The 23,060-nt window shown below is 38.3% G+C and overlaps 1 protein-coding gene across 2 annotated transcripts in view; it reads right to left on the reverse strand.

The window, feature by feature from the left end:
- Nucleotides 1-237: 237 nt before the first annotated feature.
- Nucleotides 238-23,060, reverse strand: part of DTHD1 (death domain containing 1) — a 64,169-nt gene continuing 41,346 nt past the window's right edge. For both annotated transcript variants that reach the window (XM_017527311.2, XM_037738019.1), the window contains 2 exons: nt 7,101-7,158; nt 238-2,445 (listed from right to left, as the gene is read on the reverse strand). In XM_017527311.2, coding sequence (XP_017382800.2) covers nt 2,123-2,445; nt 7,101-7,158 — 381 coding nt within the window. In that variant the 3' untranslated portion in view covers nt 238-2,122. The remainder of the gene's footprint in view (nt 2,446-7,100; nt 7,159-23,060) is intronic.

The following is a 23,060-nucleotide window of genomic DNA, read 5'->3' on the forward strand; positions in this document are numbered from 1 at the left end:
AGAGAGGTATTGATCAGGGTCTCAGTAAGAAATACAGTGATACACTCACATTAGAGTAATGAAAGGAGGCTTTATTTTCAAGGCTTTATTTCACCTGTGTGTGCAGGTGAACACGTATGTGAGTGTGCTTAGATAAAACTATACACATAGAAATAGCAATAGAAATGTTTTCTTCCAGAAAACAGAAAAACTGGAGATATTATGCAAAAATGTTAATAGTAATCTCTAGTGACAGGATAAGAGGCAAATTTCATTTTCTTTACTTTTTTATTTGATTGTAATCAGGACAACAATGAATATTTTAGTCTGTTTTCTTTGCTCCAAGAATACATGAAAATATATATTGTACCTTTTTAGTACATGTAAAAAAAATCTTGACTAACAAAATGTTCCTTTATGGGAATATGTTTGAAAATTGGGATCACCGTTTTCAATACATAACCAAATAGATACCTAAATCCCTGGCTAATTTGTGGAAGAAAATCTTGCATTTAAATTTGAGAACCAAACATTTAATTTCTTAATATAACTTAATTAATTCCTAGGTATTCAATAACTGAAACTAATTGCTACTGATGTTTTCAAGCCAAGGACCTAATGATTTTGCATTAATGAGTCAGTAAAACTAGTTCAATGTCCCATTTCTATCAAACTGCTTCAGAGAGCTAAAGTGCTTTAGATTTTCCAAAAGCTCAAAGCTTATGCTAAACATTAATAGGGATTATCAACAGAAAGAGGGGTTTAGATAAGTTTTATTTTTTCTTTCAGTTTAGTGTTCTATTTGCAGATGTTTTGTTTGTTTTTAATGGTGTATATGTAGAGCTTATGTAATATGGCTTCTGTTAATTAATTTTAAACCAGGTTTTCTTCCTAAGTGGGAGAACTAGGCCTTGAATTATTTCACTGATAACATGTTTTCTCTGTATTGTTTAATTTCACTAACAACAAAATATGGAATTTTCCCTCTTCCAAGTTACATTTTTATAAAGGAAAAGTTTGTGCCAGTAAATGGCTGAAGTGTTATTCTATTTTTAATTTATTTCGAGCTTAGAAAAGTTTTTTTATGTGACTTATTATCACTGACATCAAGTTTCTCAGCCCAATTTATTGTGTATTCTTTACTGTAGGCTCCATCGTAACTATGTAACTTGAATTGGTTGTCTGAGTAGACCAAAAACAAAATTCTAAGCCCCCCAACTATCTGAACAAGCCCCTCCTGTCAGCTAAGGGCAGTCCAAAATTATCCTGAAAAACTCCTCTTTTTTGGAATTCAGGAGAAGCTGACCAGCATAAACATCAACAGACCTTAAGTCTAATAAGAAATATTTACAGTCTATTCTCTCTGAAGCCTGCTACCTGGAGGCTTCATCTGCATGATAAACCTTTGGTTTCCATAACTCCTTATCATAGCCCTGACATTTCCCTCTTATGGATTTAAGGTCTTTAGATAATTAGCTATTTCAATCAATTGCCGATCAGGAATCTTTTAATCTACCTATGACCTGGAAGTCCCATCTTTGAGTTGTTCTACACTTCCAGATTGAACCAATGTACATCTTACATGTATTGATTGATGGATTATGCCTCCCTAAAATGCGTAAAAGCAAACTGTACCTCAGCCACTTTGGGCACATGTCATCAGGATCTTCTGAGGCTGTGTTATGGGCCTGTCCTTACCCTTAGCAAAATAATCTTTCTAAATTGATGGAGAACTATCTCAGGTATTTTTGGGTTGACATTTGCATAGAAAACTCATTTAACTTTATGTAGATAGCAATTAATAAGTAATTACATATATCAGATCTTTTCTTCATACTTGGCTTTTAAAATATAAAAAAGTCAAACTCAATTGCAAATGCTATTAAGTGAAGGCATACTCAAGACAGTAATGGTTGCAAAACATAATCACTCAACCACAGAGAAGTGCTCATACCCAGGAATGCCTTCTGTTGTCCAATCAGTGCTTCTCCGTTTGTCTCATCTGATTTCTCAATAGCACATCATTAAATAGACTGACTTCAAATAATAGAATTTGGAAACTTCTAGGAAAATGTTAACACAAACAATCTTAAAAATCTACCAAGTGCCTTTTCCTAGGCGTAAAGGAAGAGTAATCAGGCTTTTACTCAGCTGCTACATCAAAGTGCTCCTGTGGTGCAGTGAACACTTTATTTTCCCACTTGAATTTGAGCTCTTCCACAAGATCACTCCTGCCAATCTTGCAGAGATGTCGAGCCAGGAGGCGAAGTTTGTCAGTGAAAGTTGGAAGCGATTTTTTCCAGAAACAAAGAAACTCATGGATCTGTTCTGTGAGATCATCAGGATTCTTGAGTTTGATGAGCTGAATGGTGCTACGGCGCAGAGGGAGAGTTGAGGAAAGCGATTCAGCATTTTCTTCTGAGAGCTCCTCAGCCAGCCAATGGAGCAAGTTATCCCAGAGGGCTTCTGTTAGGCACATGAGGAAAATGCAGGGTTAAGACTCTTTCTTGGGAGATGCATGGATCTAACCCTCCACACCTGTTTATAGGAAGTTTCCCTGATCTTTGGTTTGGCCTTGCAGCAGTGCAGAGATACGGGACTACCTAGAGCAGAAGCCTAGTCAAAAGCCTCTGAATCCTGGCATTCTAGGATCATCTCCTGAGGGCACTAGCTATTGCAGAGAGTTTAAAATGCTTCTGAAATTTTAATATACCTGAGTACCAAGAGTGCATATTAAAATGGTTTTCACGTTCTGCTCTACAGAATCTAATTGAGCAAAACTGGGAAGGATGGGGTGGGCAGAGCAAATTTGGCATTTTTAACAAGCTCCCAGAAGATACTTGTGCTGAGGTCCCCAATCAGCACTGCTGTGTGTGTGTGTGTGTGTGTGTGTGTGTGTGTGTGTGTGTGTTTAGACTGAGTCTTGCTCTGTTGCCCAGGCTGGAGTGCAATGGTGCAATCTCAGCTCACTGCAACCTCTGCCTCCTTAGTTAAAGCAATTCTCATGCCTCAGCCTCCTGAGTAGCTGGGATTACAGGTGTGCACCACCATGCACAGTTAATTATTTTTGTATTTTTAGTAGAGATGAGATGTCACCATGTTAACCAGGATGGTCTTGATTTCTTAACCCCATGATCCGCCTGCTTTGGCCTCCCAAAGTGCTGGGATTACAGACGTGAGTCACCACTCCCAGCAGAGTAGCACAGATTTTAAAGGGTCTTTTTAGGTTCAAAACCTATTTCTCCTTATTAGTACTACCCTGATGCATAAATAATACCAGTAGCTAGTTAATCCTCACATACATCCCTAACTATACACACACTCACACAAACACACACACGCCACGATCCACCACCCAAAAACAATTCTGTGGAAGATCTTTTACACCAACACTTTCCACTGGGCATTCCCTGTTGACTCCTGTTGACCTGTTGTTATGGTTGTCACTGATATGTAATTTCGATCCATAACTCTGAATAAAACCTCTGTGCCCTACTATCTCTCCTTTCACCTTCCAGCCCTCTCCTGCATCATAGCCACTTTCTCCCACTCTCATGCTCCCCTCTGCACCACTTTCCCTGGTCTGGTGTTAACCAAGCATTCTATCTGCCTTCCGTTACTCATCTGTTTCTTCCTCCTACCCACTCCTGTAAATTGCACTCTGATTTTACAACATAAAGTCACCTTTCTGTGAAAATGAGGAAAAGGGGCCGGCGCTTCCTTGTTCTCCATCGTCACTTTCAACCCAGTGTTCTGCTACCTCCATGCAATGTGTTCATTTTGAAGTCCATGCCATCTGGGCAGGCTTTTCTCTTCCCATCCACATCATCAGCAACCCTCTGCAGGCAACTTCATCAGCAGCCCTGCTGATAATCATTCACACCTCTAACCCAGATAATATGGCTCTTTAATCTCGTCAACTCCAATGACATGTCTCATGACTCCAAACTAGAAACTGACTTTCATGGTCAATCTTCTTCATGTTTCATACTCAACCAGAGTTATTCTACCTCCAGGGCTTTGATCCCTTAATATTACTGCTGACTTCTACCTCCTAAACTTATTCCATGGTCTCTATTCCTTTGCTTCTGCTCAATATGCTCTTTGCCGCTATCACTAAGATAATGATTCCTTGGTGCCCCCCAGTCATTCAATCGCCTCTGCAGGATCTCCCATATCTGTGTACCTGCACTGCTCCTAGTGATCAACTATGTACATCAACGATGGTCTTGCATCCACCTTAAAATCCTATTGTCTTTTTCAGTTTTCATTGTTCTCAATTTGTCAGTCTGAATCTTGTATTATTCAGATTGCATTCAATTACCTGGGCTGCCTGAGGTTATGAAATACGTTGAATGTGATCAACAAACTGTAAGCTATTTAAACCATTTGAGCCCTTAGTCGCTTGAAAATCTGTTAAAAATAAATTTTCTAAACTCAATATAAATATTTTCATAACAATTGCATAAATCTTTTCTCCCATTCTTTAGCCCCAGTCTCACTCTCATTCTGTTTCACTCAGCGACTGTCTGCTTCTCCTACTTTACCCAAAGCCATTTGACCTGCGTTCTCCTTTGTTATCATTTCAAAATGACTTTCTTACAAAATCTCACTCCTCTGTGTTTGCTGGATTCCATCCCTCCCACCGTTTTTCATCAAGTATTTTCCGTTCACACCTGTCCCTTAATCTCCTCCTCACCAAGGCTCCTTTCTTGCTTCTTACAAACACTCTCAGGCCTCCTCTTTCCTTGCTACTGCCGTCAAGCAATTGTGCTATTTCTTTCCTTCTTTTTACCACATATTCTTTTAATGTATAAGGTAAACTTGAGGTCTTAAGTTCCTCACTATGGACTCACTACTTAAACCTCTGCTTTAGGGTTGTGTGCCCTGCTTCAAAATTCTATTGAAGCCTTTCTTTCCAATCTTGTGAGAGGCTTCCTAATTATTACTGACTGCACTGGGTCCTGGCCTGCGTCTTCTCTGACTTGCATGGAGCATTTTACTCCTCTCCTGGCCTGGCCTGGTTCTTCTCCTTCCTCTCTTGCCCTTTGCCAGCTGTCTTCCTTCCTGTATTCTTTTCCCTCTGCTAACCCTCTTCCTCCTAACACTGCCACATTACTACATCCTATCTCAGGCCTCTTCTGTTTCTGTCCTCTCCTCTCAATGAATGCATCAACTCTTACTGACGTTACCGTCACCATTACCTATGTGAAATATCCTAGATCTACCCAATCTTTATCTTTTGGCATTGCTCTCTTAAATCCTGGAATAGCACTCACAATATTCATCTTCTAATTATCTCTATCAATGTACACTACAGCCAATACAAATGTCATATTTCTAAAATCAAGATAACCAGTGATAGACTTTCCTTCTCACTACTCAATCTTCCTTCACTTTATTCACTTTCTTAGTTAGTGAGACCACTCAGCTGAGCAAGCTGAGACATGTGATGTTGTTCACAGCCTATTTCTTATCCCCTGCACTCAAGTCCTGGTGTTCCTAATTTTAAGCATCTAAAATATTTGCTCTATTTTCCTACCTTGCTGACTCAATCTTCTTCTTCTTTTTCTTTTCTTTTTTTTTTTTTTTTTTTTTTTTTTTTTTTTTTTTTTTTTTTTTTTTTTTTTGAGAGGGAGTCTTGCTCTGTTGCTTCTCCTGCCTCAGGCTCCTGAGTAGCTGGGGTTATAGGCACATGCCACCAAGCCCAGATAATTTTTCTGTATTTTTAGTAGAGATGGGGATTCACCATGTTGGCCAGGATGGTCTCTTGACCTCATGATCGACCCTCCTCAGCCTCCCAAGTGCTGGGATTACAGGTGTGAGCCACCCTGCCTGCCCGCTGACTCAGTCTTAACCATGTCCTACCTAGCTTCTTCCTTAACTATTGCAGGAACCAGGGTTCTAACTTGTATCCCTGCTGTCAGTTTTGGATCACTTAAAAGTCTAATCTGATCTTGTCAATCACCTGTTAACAAATTTATTGTAGGGTCTTCCTAGTGTCTAAACTTCTTTACTTGGCATTTGAAACTTTTCAGAGTTTTCTCCCACTCAAAATGTCTAACCTTATCTACCAGCATCCCTTCTACAGCAGTTCTGATTGGTCATGTGGGAGGATTCGTGGTATTGGTCACGTGGGAGGATTCGTGTGAGAGCAAATATCTCCCAACCTGTGTAATAAATGAGAACTTCCTAGTACCCATAAGAAGAATCCTTCTATCCTTTGTTTTCTCCAGTGACTATTGATGATAGCAGTGATTATGCTTCTATTTGGACATCAAATTCTTCAAAGGTTAACAGCATTATTAAACTTGCAAAGCTTTCATCTATTGCTGTTGTTGTATTCTATATCATCTGCTCTTTTTTTTAAACACAGTTTATTTATCCCTGAGGGTTTATAATGTGGAGTTTATTCTATGCTATGCCTAATGGAGTTTAGTAAGACCTGAACATTTTCTGTATTAATCCATAAGGGCAACCCCTGATTGGAATTCTGTATCATCCATAGTGGGCCTGATGCACTGGTAAGAACATCCTTGTTGATGTCTTTTGAAGACCAATAAATTATCACATTAGTAGCTGCTAACATCACAACATAAAATTTTTCAAAGGCTAAAATAGAATAAAAGTTTCCAATTATACCCTGAAACCTGTAGCATTATGTTATTCAATTATGTGTCATGACAACCAAATATTAAATGTGTCTTGTGGTTTCATGCCAATACATACCTCAATTTCAAATTGATTGACTTCACATGTTGATTTGAGTTGACTACACTTTAAGATTTATGACTTAATAGTGAACATTTCAGCTTAAAGTATAGTCATCTATTTAATAAACTAAGCAATTGCCAGTCATATAAATAAAATAAAACTCAGTAACATTCGCATTTCCTTTAGATTTCAACTCAACTTTAATTACATGTAGCTTAAAAAATGCTAGTTTAGTTAATTTGTGTATAACTTCCCAGGAAATAACTATTTATTAGGCCAAAAAATTCAATGATTATTTAATTGGAAAGTCACTTTCTCTATTCCTTTTTATAAAAGGATTCACACATATATACCATATAAACGAGGAGGGGAAGAACTATAATAATGACAAAGCAAATATTCCTCACCTAGAGGATCCTTAGAAATTCTTTTGGTACTCTGTGGACGGTTGATTAATTTCTTATGCTATTGGGGGAAAGGAACACAAAATAAACAAAGAAGTAATTAATTTGTGAATAAGCTACAACAAAAATTCATCTGAACTTCATCTCTATTTGGAAGAAGTACTGAATTGCATACCTTGCAAAATTAAATACTGTATTTGTGCATACATGCTCAGTAATTGTTTTCCTAAGATAAAGCAAAGTCTATTAACCCAAATATTTCAGCACATTTAAATTTCAGACTACGCATTTACATATTATTGTAGCATTCAGATTAACTGTAAATGAACATTTTTCCAACTAAAATTTAAAACTGTTAAACCAACAGCATAGCACAAGCTACCAACATGCTATAAAGATGGTATTTTGTATTTTGTAAAATCTTTTGTGGGGCAGACACTTTGCTTCAACAATAAGCACAGAACTTAGCACCTAATAGGCTAAAAACAATCAAACCAGTGAGCAGATCTTATTCGAAAATCAACATTTTATCAAGAAGTAAATAAATATATTTCACTACCTTGCTACTGTGTCTGCATAACTGTTTTTTCTCAGGTAATATGACATTGTGGAGACAGCACATGAGATAAAATAAAATTATCTGGGTTCTGATGCCTAGCCAGTGGCTGAGTAACATTGCATTTCAGAGAATTTATTTAAATGTTCAGCCTCAGCCCCGAAATGTCTTTATGAATGCCTACATCACAAAGCATGGTACACAAATGTTCATAGCCTCTTTATTTGAATTAGCCAAAACCTGGAAACAACTAAAATGTTCTTCAGTAGATAAACAGTTGAACAACTATAGAATCACAGGATACTACTCAGTAATAAAACAAAACAAAACATTGATACATGGGACAATTTGCAAGGGCCTCAGGGCATGATGCCGAGAAAAATATTCTAGTCTCAAAACATTATGCATTCTGATTATATTATATCATATTCTTGAAATTACAAGATTATAAAGATGTGGGACAGATTAGTGATTGCCAAGAGTTACTGATGGAGGGGGAAGGGGTGAGGTAGAACAGAAGAGATCTTTGCAGTAATGGAATAGTTCTATATCTTGAATGTAGAGGTTACATAAATCTACACCTGAGAAAATGCCATTGACCTAGACATACACACTGTATCAGTGTCAGCTTCCTGGTTTTGATATCTTACCGTAGTTATCTAAAATACAACCACTGAGGAAATCTGAATAAAGAATACATTGAACTTCTCTGTACTATATTTTGCAACTTCTTGTGAATCTATAATTACTATATGTCAAAACGTTTTTTAAAGCATATTTCACAGCAACGATACAAGGATGATGTGTTACATGTTAATGAGTAGCACACTGGTTCCCACTGAGCACCCTAATGCAAGTTAGTTGAATCTGAATATCATATTTTATAGGCATTCTTATCACAAATATTACATAAACATGGAAGCATATAAAATTTTTGTTAAGAAGTTTAAATGGGAAAAAATTTAAAAACATAGCATAAGTTGAAATATATTATTATACTATAGCACTGCAAAATAAGTGCATATAATTTTCAAGGCATATTTGTTTGAGTCCCTCAAAATATTGAGAGAGAAATACCAGTTTAAATAGTGCATCAGATTGTATCCTTCCCATCAAAGGGCACATGGCCTTGGACAAGAGATACATACTGAAACTTTTCTTTATATCAGTAGTTCTTCCCGCTCCATAACTCGTTCACAGATGTCTCATAGCATTTTGATGCACAGAGAGTGTTTAAAATGCTTTTTCACGTACATGAGAATGCAATTCAAGTATTTCATCTGATAAACAACCATAGAAGCAGTGAATTGGTGTAGCTCAGGCTCTTTTTAGACTTCCAGGCACTGTGTTGGTCTCCTATGTGGCCCCTTCATAAAGGATTTTCAATGTTGCCTTCTTTTCCTTTCCATTTTTCTCCTCTCCCTGCCCCCAGCCTTTTTTGCTTGATTTTGGTCTGTGCACTCTTTTCGCTTTGCACACTGTCTTTTGAACCTCCTTGGTGCTCAGGCTCAGCTACAAGCAGAACAGTCAGCCAACATTTGGCCTAGTGCAGTCTTCCCTCGCAGGTTCCCAGCGTTCCTGTGTGGCTCGCTGGATGCCTTCCTTAGCAGAAACAGCTCTAATTTCCCCCCCCCCCACTTTCCTCTCTTGCCTCTTTCCAACCAAAAGATCCTTTTAAAGGCACTTCTCTGGCTCTGACCTGTTTTTTATTTGGAGCTTCTATTCCACAGTTTTCCAAGTCTAACTCTGTAACTGAGTATCCCAGCCTCAAAATGCATTTAAGAAATTTTTTTTTCCTTTATTGCTTTTAGCCTTGAAATATACTTTGAAACTGTGTGTTTCTCCATTTGCCACCAGGCACTTCTGTGAACCGTGCTTGCTTATCTAATTATGTGCTTGCTTAGAAAGTCCAGAGGCTAATTTTCAAACAAACCAGGCAGAGAGACCACACTCTGAAATCCTCCCACTTAAGGTGAGTTACAAACAGCCCAGCACTACCAGGCTGAAGTCAGGATGACATGAACTGGACCTCCAGATGGGTGATTACTCAAGATAGCCATTAGGACAAGACACACAGGCCTGTACCCTCCTGCACAATTCCCACATGTATTCCATACTTTTCCTTCTTAAACTTCTTCACTCAGCCCAAAATGCTGCAGTGGTCTATTGACGGCATTAGCTTGGCCATTACACCAAGTGCTAGCATTTAGTGAGCAAAACTGCTTTCCCTTCAAAACAGCAACAACAACAAAAGGTGCCATTTGATTACGTTTTCTTAGGTTCTATTTGTTAAAGTAATGTTTCTTATTCTTCTCAAGTAATCTGTTTTTATGTTAATACTGCATATTTTAATTTGCCACCTACAATATCTTAAATGCCACTTGCAACATGTCAGCTCAGGATAAATGTTGGACAAATTTAAATGTGGTTCTCCGGCTCTCTATACACTGATTCCTTGCTATACAATCCACATTTAAATGGGTATAGTGGGGCTTATGTGGTAGTTTTCCCCAAACTATAAGCCTCCTGAGGACATAAGTATAAAAATCTAAACAATTCACATATGTACAGATGTGTCATATTTATGCTGCTAAACACAATGCAAGCCTTAACTCTTTAGAAGTCATTTAAAAAATTGAAACCAAAGACAGGCACCTACAGCAGAAAGAGTTATAAGTGTCTTGAGTTTTATAACCACAATTGTTAGGATTTCTTGGTTACTGCTCCCTAATTATAGCCCTGTTATTGAATTCTTAAAGCTAATTAAGCCATTTTTTTGCTTGAACTCATATGTGTAAAAGTTTGTTTTTTTTGTATGCAATCCAACAAACTGGACTTGGTTACATCTACTCAATTACCCAGGGTTATTTCCCAAGGAACCTCCAAAAGTTTACCCTCCTTGGGGCTTTTCAGTGCTCCAAGATCCAGCCATTACCAATCTTGCCTTTATTCAATAGACTTAAGATTTGTGAGGGCCAAGAAAGTATATCTCATTCCTGTATGTTTGTCACTATAGTAGATAAGGTGTTGTATACACAAAGCAGTAAAAAATATTTTATTGGCTGGATGCAGTGGCTCATGCTTATAATCTCAGCACTTTGGGAGGCAGAAGCAGAGGCAGGAGGATAGCTTTAGCTCAGGAGTTTGAGACCAGCCTGGGCAACACAGCAAGAACTCATCTCTACAAAAAATACCAAAAAAAAAAAAAAAAAAAAGCCAAGCATAGTGGCTTAGTCTTCTGGTCTTAGATACTCAGGAGGCTGAGGTAGGAGGATCACCTGAGCCTAGGAGGCAGAAGTGAAATTGCATCACTGCATTCCAGCCTTCATGACAGAGTAAGACACCCCCTTTCAAAAAAAAATTTAAAAAATTGTATTCACATTATGATATCTTGATTTAAATGATACACCCCTTCAAATCCTGCCCATGATGTGGGGGTTCACTAAGGATGGTAGGAGAAATTGCAAAATTATAGAATATAGTCACAAACCTTGAAAGACTGAGAAGTTTGCATAGTTTCAGTGGAAGCTTCAGCTGAAGGCAGCCTAATCCACTTTACCTTTAGTTGATAAAGAAAAGCAAATAACTAGGCAATGTGGGGGAGTTTATCTGAATAACTTGTTGATTCATGCATCCAAAAACTAAACTTTAATCTTTTGTAGACCAGATGGTTCTCTCAGGGAAAGAGCAACCAGATTTATCACCGCAAATGGTGTTTGCTTTAGGCCTCGGAACCTGGCCTTTAATCATTATCATAAGTGTGTTGGCTCAGAGCCTCTGTTATTAAACCTATACTAAATAAATGCCTAGAGTACCAGCTGGCTGGTGGCCATTAACTCCTTCTGGTGAATGGCACAGACACCCCAAGCCACTCTTTCGCTGATAATTTGTGCCTGAGTGAATTTATTCATCCATCATTGGATATGGGTCTGCCTGTTGGACCCCAACACCATATTTTCAAGGAACTGGTCAAATTCTACCTCTTTTGCCAATTAGTTTCTTATTTGGGAATTTATGCACTATACTATTAGACAGTTGATCTAATAACTTAACATTATGTTGTTAATGCTATTCATATGTGTTGTTTCCCTCCCCAATTAGGCCTTCAGTGATTTATTGTGTCCTCTTCTGCATCTTCTTTTATATCAGTACTTAGCTTTGCCACATGTTAAGCACATCATACCTTTAATTAATATTTAATAGCCAGAGGGGCCCTCCGTAGAAAGTCACAAGGGTTGTTATCATCATACATTTAAGGTCAACAGTTTCAGCTGTGCACAAAATCTGCACAGCAAGGTTTTATGTATACACGAAGATTTCTTACACCATTTCCTACAGAAAACATTTCAGATCTTTGCCACTTTTTTAAAAACACACACCTTACACCCTGCCTACCATTCTTACACGAGAGGTTTAGTCTTATATTTGCTGATAAAATTAAGCAGTGGGCCAGGGATGGTGGCTCATGCCTGTAATCCCAGCACTTTGAGAGACTGAGGAAGCTGGATCGCTTGAGGTCAGGAGTTTGAGATCAGCCTGGCCCATGTGGATGAAACCTTGTCTCTACTAAAAATGCAAAAATTATCCAGGTGTGGTGGTACATGCCTGTAGTCCCAGCTATTCAGGAGGCTGAGGCCAAAGAATTGGTTGATCCCAAGAGGCCAAGGTTGCAGTGAGCCAAGATCGTTCCACTGCACTTGACAGAGTGAGACTCTGTCAAGAAAGAAAGAAGGAAGTGAGGGAGGGAAGGACGGAAGGAAGGAAGGAAGAGAATGCAGTGGTTTTCAAAGTCTTCCTGACAATAAATTTTGAGAAAAAGGCAAAAAAGGGAAGCTTACACTTTGATTCAACTGGTCTCCAATAAGGCCACATTTGGAATAAGCAATTGAGTGATTCTGATGCAGAGGCTGGGTGACTGCACATAGAAAAATTCAATCAAGCGTCAAACCCTACATGAATTATCAACTAACACCCCTACAAATGTATCCTAATAAATGCATGGAAGAATGAAAGAAATATCTTTATCCAAAAAGTCATGAAGATTTCTAATATCACATCAGGACAAAAGTAAATTTCGGATTGCTTCAACTTACCTAAATCTACAGGGATATGGTAATAAAAATATTAATTGCTCTTAAGTAACTTCATGAATTACCTCACAGGTATCACACAGATGACTTAACTCTGGGGCCCACTTTTTCATGCAGAAATTCCTGTTTCTGGCAAAGTCTTCTCAAGTATTTCTGGCAGTTCCATGAGCTTTACTCTCTTGGTATCCACATCATTCCACTAGGTGCCCCTCAATGCTCAATTGGACCATGCAGCCCTCCACAATCCTTCTGTGGGCACAGCAGTTTCTCCCCATGCATCCATTACCATGTAGTGTGCCATGATGGTTTCTACCTGTCCTTCAGTTTTGCTCTCATGGTGCCACATAGCAAAATTGAAGGACAGGTAGAAACCATCAGCTGACATATGTGGCTTCCACAGATTCGCACAGCTGCTGCCCCACTGCTCCTCTGCTGGGTCCCACCAGCAGTGATACAACTGCACCTTCTCTATATGGAGTGTTTGGTCTCTCTTCCTTCTCTCCCAAGAAAAGCAATTCTCTGTTAGTGGCCACCCTAAGCTCTCCCTGTATGAACTGTGTGGTAAAACATGATAGGATGAAGGAAGTGGCTTCCTACCCCACATGTCGCATGACATTAAAGTAATATTGACTGTGCCCCTCGTGCACATGACATTAAAGTAATATTGGCTGTGCCTTGATATGACACAGAGCTCAATAAAATAAGCCTTGTGTTTTTTTAATTAAAACTTTTTTTCCTTTGGACATAATCATGCATCCAAGGAGTGGAACGAGGAGATAGATTTTACCAGTAGCTGCAGTGCTCAATTCTAAACACCTGCTGGCCTCTGTTGCTACAGCTTTCACATTTTATAAATTTATATGCTAAGTTTATAAAATATGTGCACGCATTTCTGGGTAAAACCATCCTGACTTCCCTGCATAATGAATTCTGTCAAGTCATATCTCATATACCCAGTTATTTCTGAAACTCAAGTTAATTTCTTACCAGAGGAACACCTCAGCTTTCACACAAATAACTTTCTAGGCTCATTATTTCTCTGTACACTTATGAGGCATGTCTGGAACTCTCAGAATTGAGCCTAAGCTCAAATCTGAGTTATATAAAAATTATTTCTCCTTGGTTATCTCATCTGCCTTTCATTAAAAAAATGAATATTAAAAAAAAATTGGGGGCTGGGTGCAGCAGCTCATGCCTGTAATCCCAGCATTTTGGGAGGTCAAGGCGGGCAGATCACCTGAGGTCAGGAGTTTGAGACCAGCCTGACCAACATGGAGAAACCCCATCTCTACTAAAAACACTAATTAACCTGGTGTGATGGCACATGCCTGTAATTCCAGCTACTAGGGAGGCTGAGACAGGAGCATTGCTTGAACCCAGGAGGCAGAGTTTGCGGTGAGCCAGATTGTGCCATTGCACTCCAGCCTGGGCAACCAGAGTGAAACTGTCTCAAAAATAAAAAAATTCAGTGGAAGATGGACAGCTCTTACTGTTTTCCTCTGTGATAGATGCAATATCAAGAATCAGGAGTAATCAGGCCTCCTGGTTGAGAGCTAAGCATGCTAGTGTCTGACACTGCTTGGGCCTGGAAAGAAGCTCAATACTTCAGCCTTGGCCGGGACTCTCCCTCATTGTAATGTGCTTTCAGGGAGCGGTACCGGCACTGACTATGCTGATGTCACTGTAGAAACATGTGCATGAAAACAAGATCGAAAGACAATGCAGCAGAAAGACAATTGCCATTGTGGGCTGGCTTTAGGGCTGATTTGTTTGGTGATACCACATCCTCATTGTGCCTTCCCAGCCACAAAGGAAGAACACGGTTGTCATAGGGAGCACAGCAAAGATAATGAGGATCCTCATGATACCCAGTAAAACCTAATGTGACAGTTAGAAAAGGGGAGCGTCAGGAAAATCATAAATGCTTCCCACCATTTTACACATATTTTGAAGAGCTAAGCAGAAAAACAAAATACTACCTTTGAATACTAGAGTATTATTATTATCATTATTATTATTATTATTGTTATTTAGAGGGAGTCTTGCTTTTTTCACCCAGGCTGCAGTACAATGATGTGATCTCCGCTCACTGCAACTTCTGCCTCCTGGGTTTAAGTGATTTTCCTGCCTCAGCCTTGAACTCCTGGCCTTAGGTAATCTGCCTGTCTCAACCTCCCAAAGTGCTGAGATTACAGGCATGAGCCACCGCACCCAACCAGAATGTCCTATTTTTAATTGTACCTTGTATGGTCACTAATTTCAAGGGCAACCAAAACAATACTATTGCCATTTGGCAGATGCAGAAATAAGGAGTCATTGAGTTTGTCCTCTCTAATTTCTACCGCTTCCCAGTTCTTGGGGACTCTACTGCAGAGCAAATTTTTGTGTAAAGCAACACACTAAGAATTTTCTGATACTTTCAGCACTATTTAGCATGGATGCCACATAGCCTTACAGCTGAGCATCAATTTTATACAATCAGTCAAAGAAAGAAAATGACACACTGTTGTTATTAATTTTTATTATTTATCCTAGAGCACTTATGCATGAAGACATTCTAAGAGGCGATTATTGTGATATCTGTGGCAACAACTCCTTCATTCAGCCGCCTAACCCCACACTCCTCCCATTCCCACATACTTACTGTAGGATGTTTCTGGTAAATAAGTCTTTTATTTTGTTACTAAAAGACGACATATAGGTAAAATAATAGGATTAACAATAGACTAAGTAAATGTAATTAGCACTTTTCTGTGTATCTATTTTTTTTTTTAATTGAGATGGAGTTTTGCTCTTGTTGCCCAGGCTGGAGTGCAATGGCACGATCTCGGCTCACTGCAACCCCTACCTCCCGGGTTCAAGGAATTCTCCTGCCTCAGCCTCCGGAGTAGCTGGGATTACAGGCACGTGCCTCCATGCCCGGCTAATTTTGTATTTTCAGTAGAAACAGGGTTTTTCCATGTTGGTCCCGCTGGTCTCAAACTCCCAACCTCAGGCAATCCTCCTGCCTCAGCCTCCCAAAGTGCTGGGATTACATGCGTGAGCCACCATGCCCACTTTTTCTGGGTGTCTTTAGCATGGATTTTTACCAGAAGCATGTAGGGTAGTTTAAGTCTTGACTTTTCCTGCTTTCTGAACTTTGTATTTATTTTGTATACAGGCCTCTTCAACTAAGTAAGCATTTCCATTTGCTTAACTTGATCTCATTTATTGCATAATAGTAAAGGGTATGCTGAATTTTAGGAGATATGACTCATACAATTCTTAATGATTTTACGTTATAAACAAGCTAGACATTATATTGGTCAAGAAAGTAATCTGGTACAAAAATTAATGTTAGCATAAAAACTTTGTGCTGTGGTTATGTGTTCAACATAATCACAAATCAAACAAAAGCTCATATAAGTATTGAGGGAGGATGTACTTGTAACTATATCATTGCAAACCCATAACAGTGGTTTCAAGTGTTGTTATCCCCATTTTGCAGATGCAACTTCTCCAAGGTAATAGACTAGGATATTGCAAAACTAGTCATGAAACTCAGGTCTGTATGAAGCCCTAACAATAAATAATACTGCATCTAGTTAATAATACCAGCTGCTATTTGTAATTAATTACCATGTACTAGGAATTATTCTAAAAATTTAAAGTATATGTAGTCCAGCATAAGCAGCACACACACACACACACACACACACACACACACACACACACGAGTCTTGTGATTTTATTATGCCTATTTTACAAATGAGAGAACAAGCTTGGAGAGAGAAGATTATTTCACCAAAACATACATGCTATATGACAAATACATTTAAACTGGCATCTGTAAGAGTCCAGATCCTGTATTTGTAACTGTAAGTTAAAATTTGTATGTGACATGAAGGCTGTAATGTGAAACTTTCCACTCAGTCACTTCAGTACCTCCGGCACTATGCTTACTATTTACTTATATTAATTTTACTGTCTTGGCGGTAGTATTAGATGGAGGTAAAGAGCTCAACTCCTAACATTATTCATTAAATTTGTAACCTTAGCAAAGTAGTCCCTTTGTGCCTCAGTCTCTTCCTTTTAAAAGTGAGGATATACAATGTCATTAGAAGGAGGCGTTGAGTTATATCATGTATCTGAAAGCAGGGTATCATATGCAATAAGAGCTCAAAATAGTCCCGGTTATTACCTAATATATTTTTTAAAACTATTGGTTGCCTACATAAATACATTTTAAAAGAAACACTTCTATTAAAACCATAAATGGGAAAACAATTTCTTTTGTCTAAACACAAGAAAACCTGAAAAATGCAATTAAAACATAACAATATTATTAAATTCTCTTGCCAGCCAAGATCTCCGAACCGAGAGCTATTCTGTTAGAAAGAAAGCTTTGCAAGAGATGTGAAAACATGTTAACAACAACCTGAAATCTACTCAGATTACAGAAAAGTTTAAAAAAAGAGCATTGTTTAGCTGCTTTGATTCCTTTTTATTTAAACCTGGTGTGTATATTGTCCTAAAAAAGCACCTGCAATTCCAAAATTTGGGAAACAGCAGGATAACCAAGCGCCCCTTTTATTTGCTGTAAGTCCTATCATTTAGTGTAAACTTAGAAGTATTTTTGTCTTTCAAAATGTCTACAGATAACATTTTAAGGGATATGAGTGACAAGTCATAAACCAAATGCAAGGAGCATGAAATCACAACTTAAGCCAGAAAAAAACTGGAGCTGTCCTGCTCAAGGCATGGCTGTCATCTCTGCTCTGAAAATGAGCCAAGAGCTGATATCACCATGTGAATAGAACAGAACAGCACTGAACTGCTCAGAAGTGGCAAAGCATTCAAAATCAAGATGGCTGAGGAAGCCTGCTTCTGACTCAGGAGCCGAAAAATTTTACGTAAAGAGAAAAACCACTATCCAAGGCTATAGAAATTCTATTCCAAAGCTTAGTTTCGGCACAAGGTTCCACCTTCCCTCCTAACTGGCTCTTTGAAAGATCTAGATTTGCCAGACACTCTAAAGGTCAAAGGAAATGACAATTGATATGACATAGTGGGAAAAGGGTACACATAGGGAAAGCAGGGGTCTGACTTGCTCAAGTAGCAGAAGGAAGGTGGTAAAGCATAAAAGAGGAATGACCTTGTAGTCTGGGTCCTCATATGGTCTCTGCCAACTGAGCCAATAAACTAAACTCTCTTACTGAAGTCTTAACTGACTGAGATAAGGTCTACAAACAACAGGCCCTACATCAGTAATTCAACAAATGAACCCACATGCAATGTGTAGGCCCTATTAGGATCCTGTTTTTGAACAAATCAACTGCAAAAAGAAAAAGTATTGACTCAGTAGGTGAATAGATAACAGGGGCTGGGTGGTAGCTGATACTGAGTAGTAATTACTAATTTTTTTGAGTGTAGCAATAGTATTGTGGTCATGCGTCTTTTTTTTTTTTTTTTAGACTGAGTTTTGCTCTTGTTGACCAGGCTGGTGTGCAGTGTCATGATCTTGGCTCACTGCAACCTCTGCCTCCTGGATTCAAGTGATTCTCCTGCCTCAGCCTTCTGAATAGCTATGATTATAGGTGCCCACCACCATACTCAACTAATTTTTTTGTAGTTTTAGTAGAGATGGGGTTTCACTGTGTTGGCCAGGCTGGTCTTGAACTCCTGATCTCAGGTGATCCACCCGCCTCAGCCTCCCAAAGTGCTGGGATTACAGGCTTGAGCCACCTGGGTGCTCAGCCCAGTCATGTATCTTTTTAAAAACTTTTTACCTCTTAGAGAAGCATTCTGAGGTATTTACACATAAAATGATATTGTAACTGTGATTTGCTTTAAAATAGTCTAACAAAACAAATAAACTAGGGTGTTAGATAAAATAAGTATGGCAGAAAGTGACGGAGGTGAGTCCATGTAAGTTCGTTGCATACTTTCTCTATTTTCGTGTGTATTTAAGTATTTGTGCATGCTTATGTGCACACCTGCATACCCATTCATAAGTATGCATGCACACATACACACACACATACACACAAGGTTTATTGAATTAAGTAAATTCAAAGACCCTAGAACCAGCATCTGCCAATAATCTGTTGTTGTCTTTGTGAACTTTCTTATAATTGCACAGTCAGTGTAGAACTTCCTGAAAACCTAGGCAAAAATGTTTGGCCCTCAAAAGAAAAGGAAGTACCTCCACATAGAGAGGTCAGGAAATCAGCACAAATCCACAGAGAAGGAAAATTGCTGTGGAACAAAGTAAGAACAGAGCTTAGGAAAGAAGTGCTGACCAATAGTAGTCTTACCTGAAGGTAAATAAAGAAATTAGATTTGGAAACAAAATCAGTTTCCTACTGATCATTCATAGAAGCAGTGCTCAGACCTTTGCTTCAAACTCGTGCACTTTTTTTTTTTTTTTGCTTCTTCATTGTTTTTTCAATTGCTAGATTCTTAGAAAATCACATTCTTATAATATCAATCTAATTATGGTTTTTTCAAGGGGACGGGGATTAATACATTTCTCAGTCCTTGACTGGACAAAAGAAGACAGCTTTAGGCCCCTAGTAACCCGATTGATCAATTCAAAAAACTCCAAAGAATCTAAGGAGCGGGGACACATAGAAGGAAGGGGCATCCAGAAATGGCTACAGATGTAAAGTGAGATATACAGATATAAAGATCTGGACAATTCAGAAAATATAAATGGAATATATATGGAAGCAGTGAAGAAAATTTATCGAAGGCAGTCTGGCATAGAGAGATCTGTTTTTTAAATGCATGTCTCTATTTTCATTCTTTACCTACTAAATGGGCAAAGTAGGTGCACTACATGAGGTTGCTGTGAGGATTAAATGATGTAATGCACATAAAGCACTTCAAACATGCATGCACTCCATAAATCTCAATGATTGCTAAAGTGTTTCAGATTTTGCTCTGTATTCTAAAAATAAAAAGTAATTTTGGCAAAAGCAGATGTCCTTGACCCATAAATGCAGCTATGTGGAAGACATTATTACTTCATGAAGTAGCTCAACAAATCAAAGAAAGATATACAGCATTGCCCGAACTTGCATTAATGTTAGCCTCCTCTCTTTATTCCTCCATTTTTAGATGATAATCCCAACAGGTTTGTCAATCTACTTTAATCCTGTTAAAGTGCCTATTTAACTCTCAGCATAATTCTTTCTAGGTTATTCTAGCAGGTTAAAAATTTCCTGATATTTTGTTTTGGTTTGGCTTTTTGGATCATAGCTAGAAATAGTTTTTCCAACAGAAAGAGTAATCGAATGTTTCTGGGAAAGGCCCGGACAGCCACACACCAAATGCCTCTCTCCCAGGTCTTGCGACAGTATGTGAAAGCCTATTAGTCATTCCTTTAAAATCATGAAAGGCTTCTGCTAAATGGAACTGCTAGCTGGGAAGAAAACAGGTAAAGCTGTCAGCTACTAAAACTCCACCTTCAATTGCTTTATCAATTTCCCCAGCATGCTTTCATTTATTCATTAAAGAGTTCAGCAAAACATTACTGAATGCTTTCTCGGGAAGGGATTACAAAATTGAATAAGCAGTGCTCTCAGCTCCGAGGAACTCAGTCTCAAAAGAAGACAGCAGAGTATAACGTTAGGAGAGTTGCTATTGAAATCAGACAAACTTGGTTTCAAACAGTAACTCTGCCATTTCCCCTTGGGGAAAACCTCTATGCTTCAGTTTCTTAAATGATGAAACCTTTGTTTAAGTATTTTTTTCCAATGAATAAGTTAATGTGTGTAAGTGCTTTATCAAATTACTAGCAGGAAATAATTTAGTAGGTATTAGTTATTATTATCATTACCATGATTTTTATATAAATAAAAATTATAATAGAACATATGTTTACATATATATTTAAATATATATACATATATATTAAAAGCACTTTAGTTACAGATACAGTGCAGTGCCTAATCCTGCCTGGAAAATTTAGACTTCTTCTAAATAGGGTTAAGTGTACAGTCATTGCTCTGTCACAATAGCAGCCTGCCGGGAAGAGTCTTGGAGAGAAGTGAGACTTTCAGTAGAACTGGAGCAAAATATGTTAGTAGGGGAAATGTAATATAAAATGTTGTGACGATGAGTTGTGGGAGTTTGTAATGGGCCCTATACGCCATGGTAACTGCCTTGGACTTTTGATCAATAGACATCCAGTGAGAAGTTTTGGAAGAGTGATAAAATCATGTTTGTTTTTGAGAAAAATCAACTTTTCAATTGTGAGGAAGGCAGCCTAAAGCAGATAAGGGAACTGGTGATAGGCCTCTGAGGAAAAAGTTGCTGTCATCTATTTGTTAGGGCAGTATTAGGGGGACTGAAGATAAAATGTATGTTTAAACAACACTTCCAAAGTAAAGTCAACAAACGCTGTGTTGCATCACAGGACAGTAGCTCAAACCAGTGTTCTGAGAGCCACTGTGGAAAGCCCCTTCACAACTTCCTCTATCTGCCAATATTATTCTACCTCCCAGTCCCACACTCATTCACTCTATCACCAAGACCTGTTGATCTCAAATCCTGAATCTCTCTCCAACTCTGTTATCTTCTTGCTATCCTTCCTGTCATGATCTTACATAGCCTACCACCCTCTCCTCTGTGGACTATTTTATTAGCTCTTTTATTACTATTGCTAAGCTCATCCCTTTCTAATTTATCCTTATAGGCTGTCGTAGTAATGTTGCCAACAAAACTTGTTCATATCACTCTCCTGGTAAAATTTTCCAATGACTTTCCAATGGCTTGGGCTATCACTCAAAAAATAAAAGATTAACTTAATTATAAACAAAACAGATATCTATTTCTCCATCCTCAATTATACCCATACCAGTTTCAAGAATGCCAGTAGATGACAGATTAATTTGTTTACTTAAACACTAAGGGTCTCTGGTTTGCATGTGGTCTCTATGTCATGAAATCAATCACAATTTTTTAATGAATTTTGACAGACAGCTGGCTTATGACAATTACAGAGATATTTGATTAACCTAAATAAGGAATTGAAAGCCCTCCATAATCTTTCCCCAACTTATTTCCGACACGGCTTTTCCAAATCTTCCCCTGAAGAAATGCAGGTGTATTCATCATCCTTTCTGGGAACACATCTTGTGCTTGGCCACTTCCAAGTCTCTACTCATGCCATCTCTCTTGTGTAAAACTCATTACCTCCTTCTCTTTTTCTCTCCAGATCCTAAACATTCTCTGCAATCATTTTGCTCTCTGAAGAACCCGCAGGTCACCTCAGCCCACTGGGATTACCCCTTTCTCTGAAATACCCTAGCACTTAATATCTTACCATTCATTTGCAATCAGTTCCTGTCTTTTGCTATTGCTGTATTGTTGTATTCAATTATTATTTATCTCTTGCTTTGTTTTTTAACTTTGAAAGTGTTTATACATTATTTCCTAAACTGGACTGTAATTTCCTTGAAAGCTAGAACTTTGGCTTCCATTATTATTCTTTTTTTTTTTTTTAGGCCTTACACAATATCTTGTATGTATTAGGCATTTTGTCTTTGCTAATTAACATGTTGACTGATCTAATACATCTACAGACAGAAAAATAAAAACAAAACAGTTGAAGTTCATAAACCAAAATCTGTTTGAGCTAATGAGCGTACTTTTTTACTTAGTAAATGTTACAATTTTAGGAGAATAAATGCATGCACATCATTGACTTTTTAATTAGTAAATATGTTTAGATAGACAAGAATATGTGTGCTTCCTTTGTAAAAGAAATATTGAAAGCTCTGTGACAATATAGTGCCCAATTCCTGTTTAGTTACACTGCTCTCTAAGCAGAGAAAACCTTATCTTTTAAAGCCAACGTTTAAAGGAGGAAGAAGGAGGGAGGGGCTCGAGAAGGAAAAAGGGGAAAAGGCAGGGAAAAAAGAAGGTGCAGAGGAAGAGATAAGGGGAGAAGGGGGAGGGGAGAGGAAAAGGAAAAGGGAAGGGGAGCCGGAGAAAGGGATGGGGGAGGAGAAGGGAAAGAATCTCTTCTCATTAAACTGGTGGTCAAATTACTTTCCAAAAAAAGAACACAGGATCTTGTTTCTGACTAAACCAGCTTTGCTCATTTTCCCCTCATGTTCCTCTTAGTGACATGGTCAAAACTGTGGCTTTGAAGGTCATTCCGATTGCCTAGAGGAAGGTAGGACTGCAGACACAAGGATAATGTGTAAGGGAGGCTCATGGAGACCCAGAGTTCTCTCTTCTCCAGCCATCCTTCTCACTGGAAAGAGAGAGAAGATTTTGGAAACTTTCAGAGGTTACAAAAATTAACATAATATTTCTTTTTTCTTT

This window comes from Cebus imitator, unplaced genomic scaffold (assembly GCF_001604975.1).
Source record: "Cebus imitator isolate Cc_AM_T3 unplaced genomic scaffold, Cebus_imitator-1.0 Scaffold47, whole genome shotgun sequence".
Taxonomy (NCBI): domain Eukaryota; kingdom Metazoa; phylum Chordata; class Mammalia; order Primates; family Cebidae; genus Cebus; species Cebus imitator.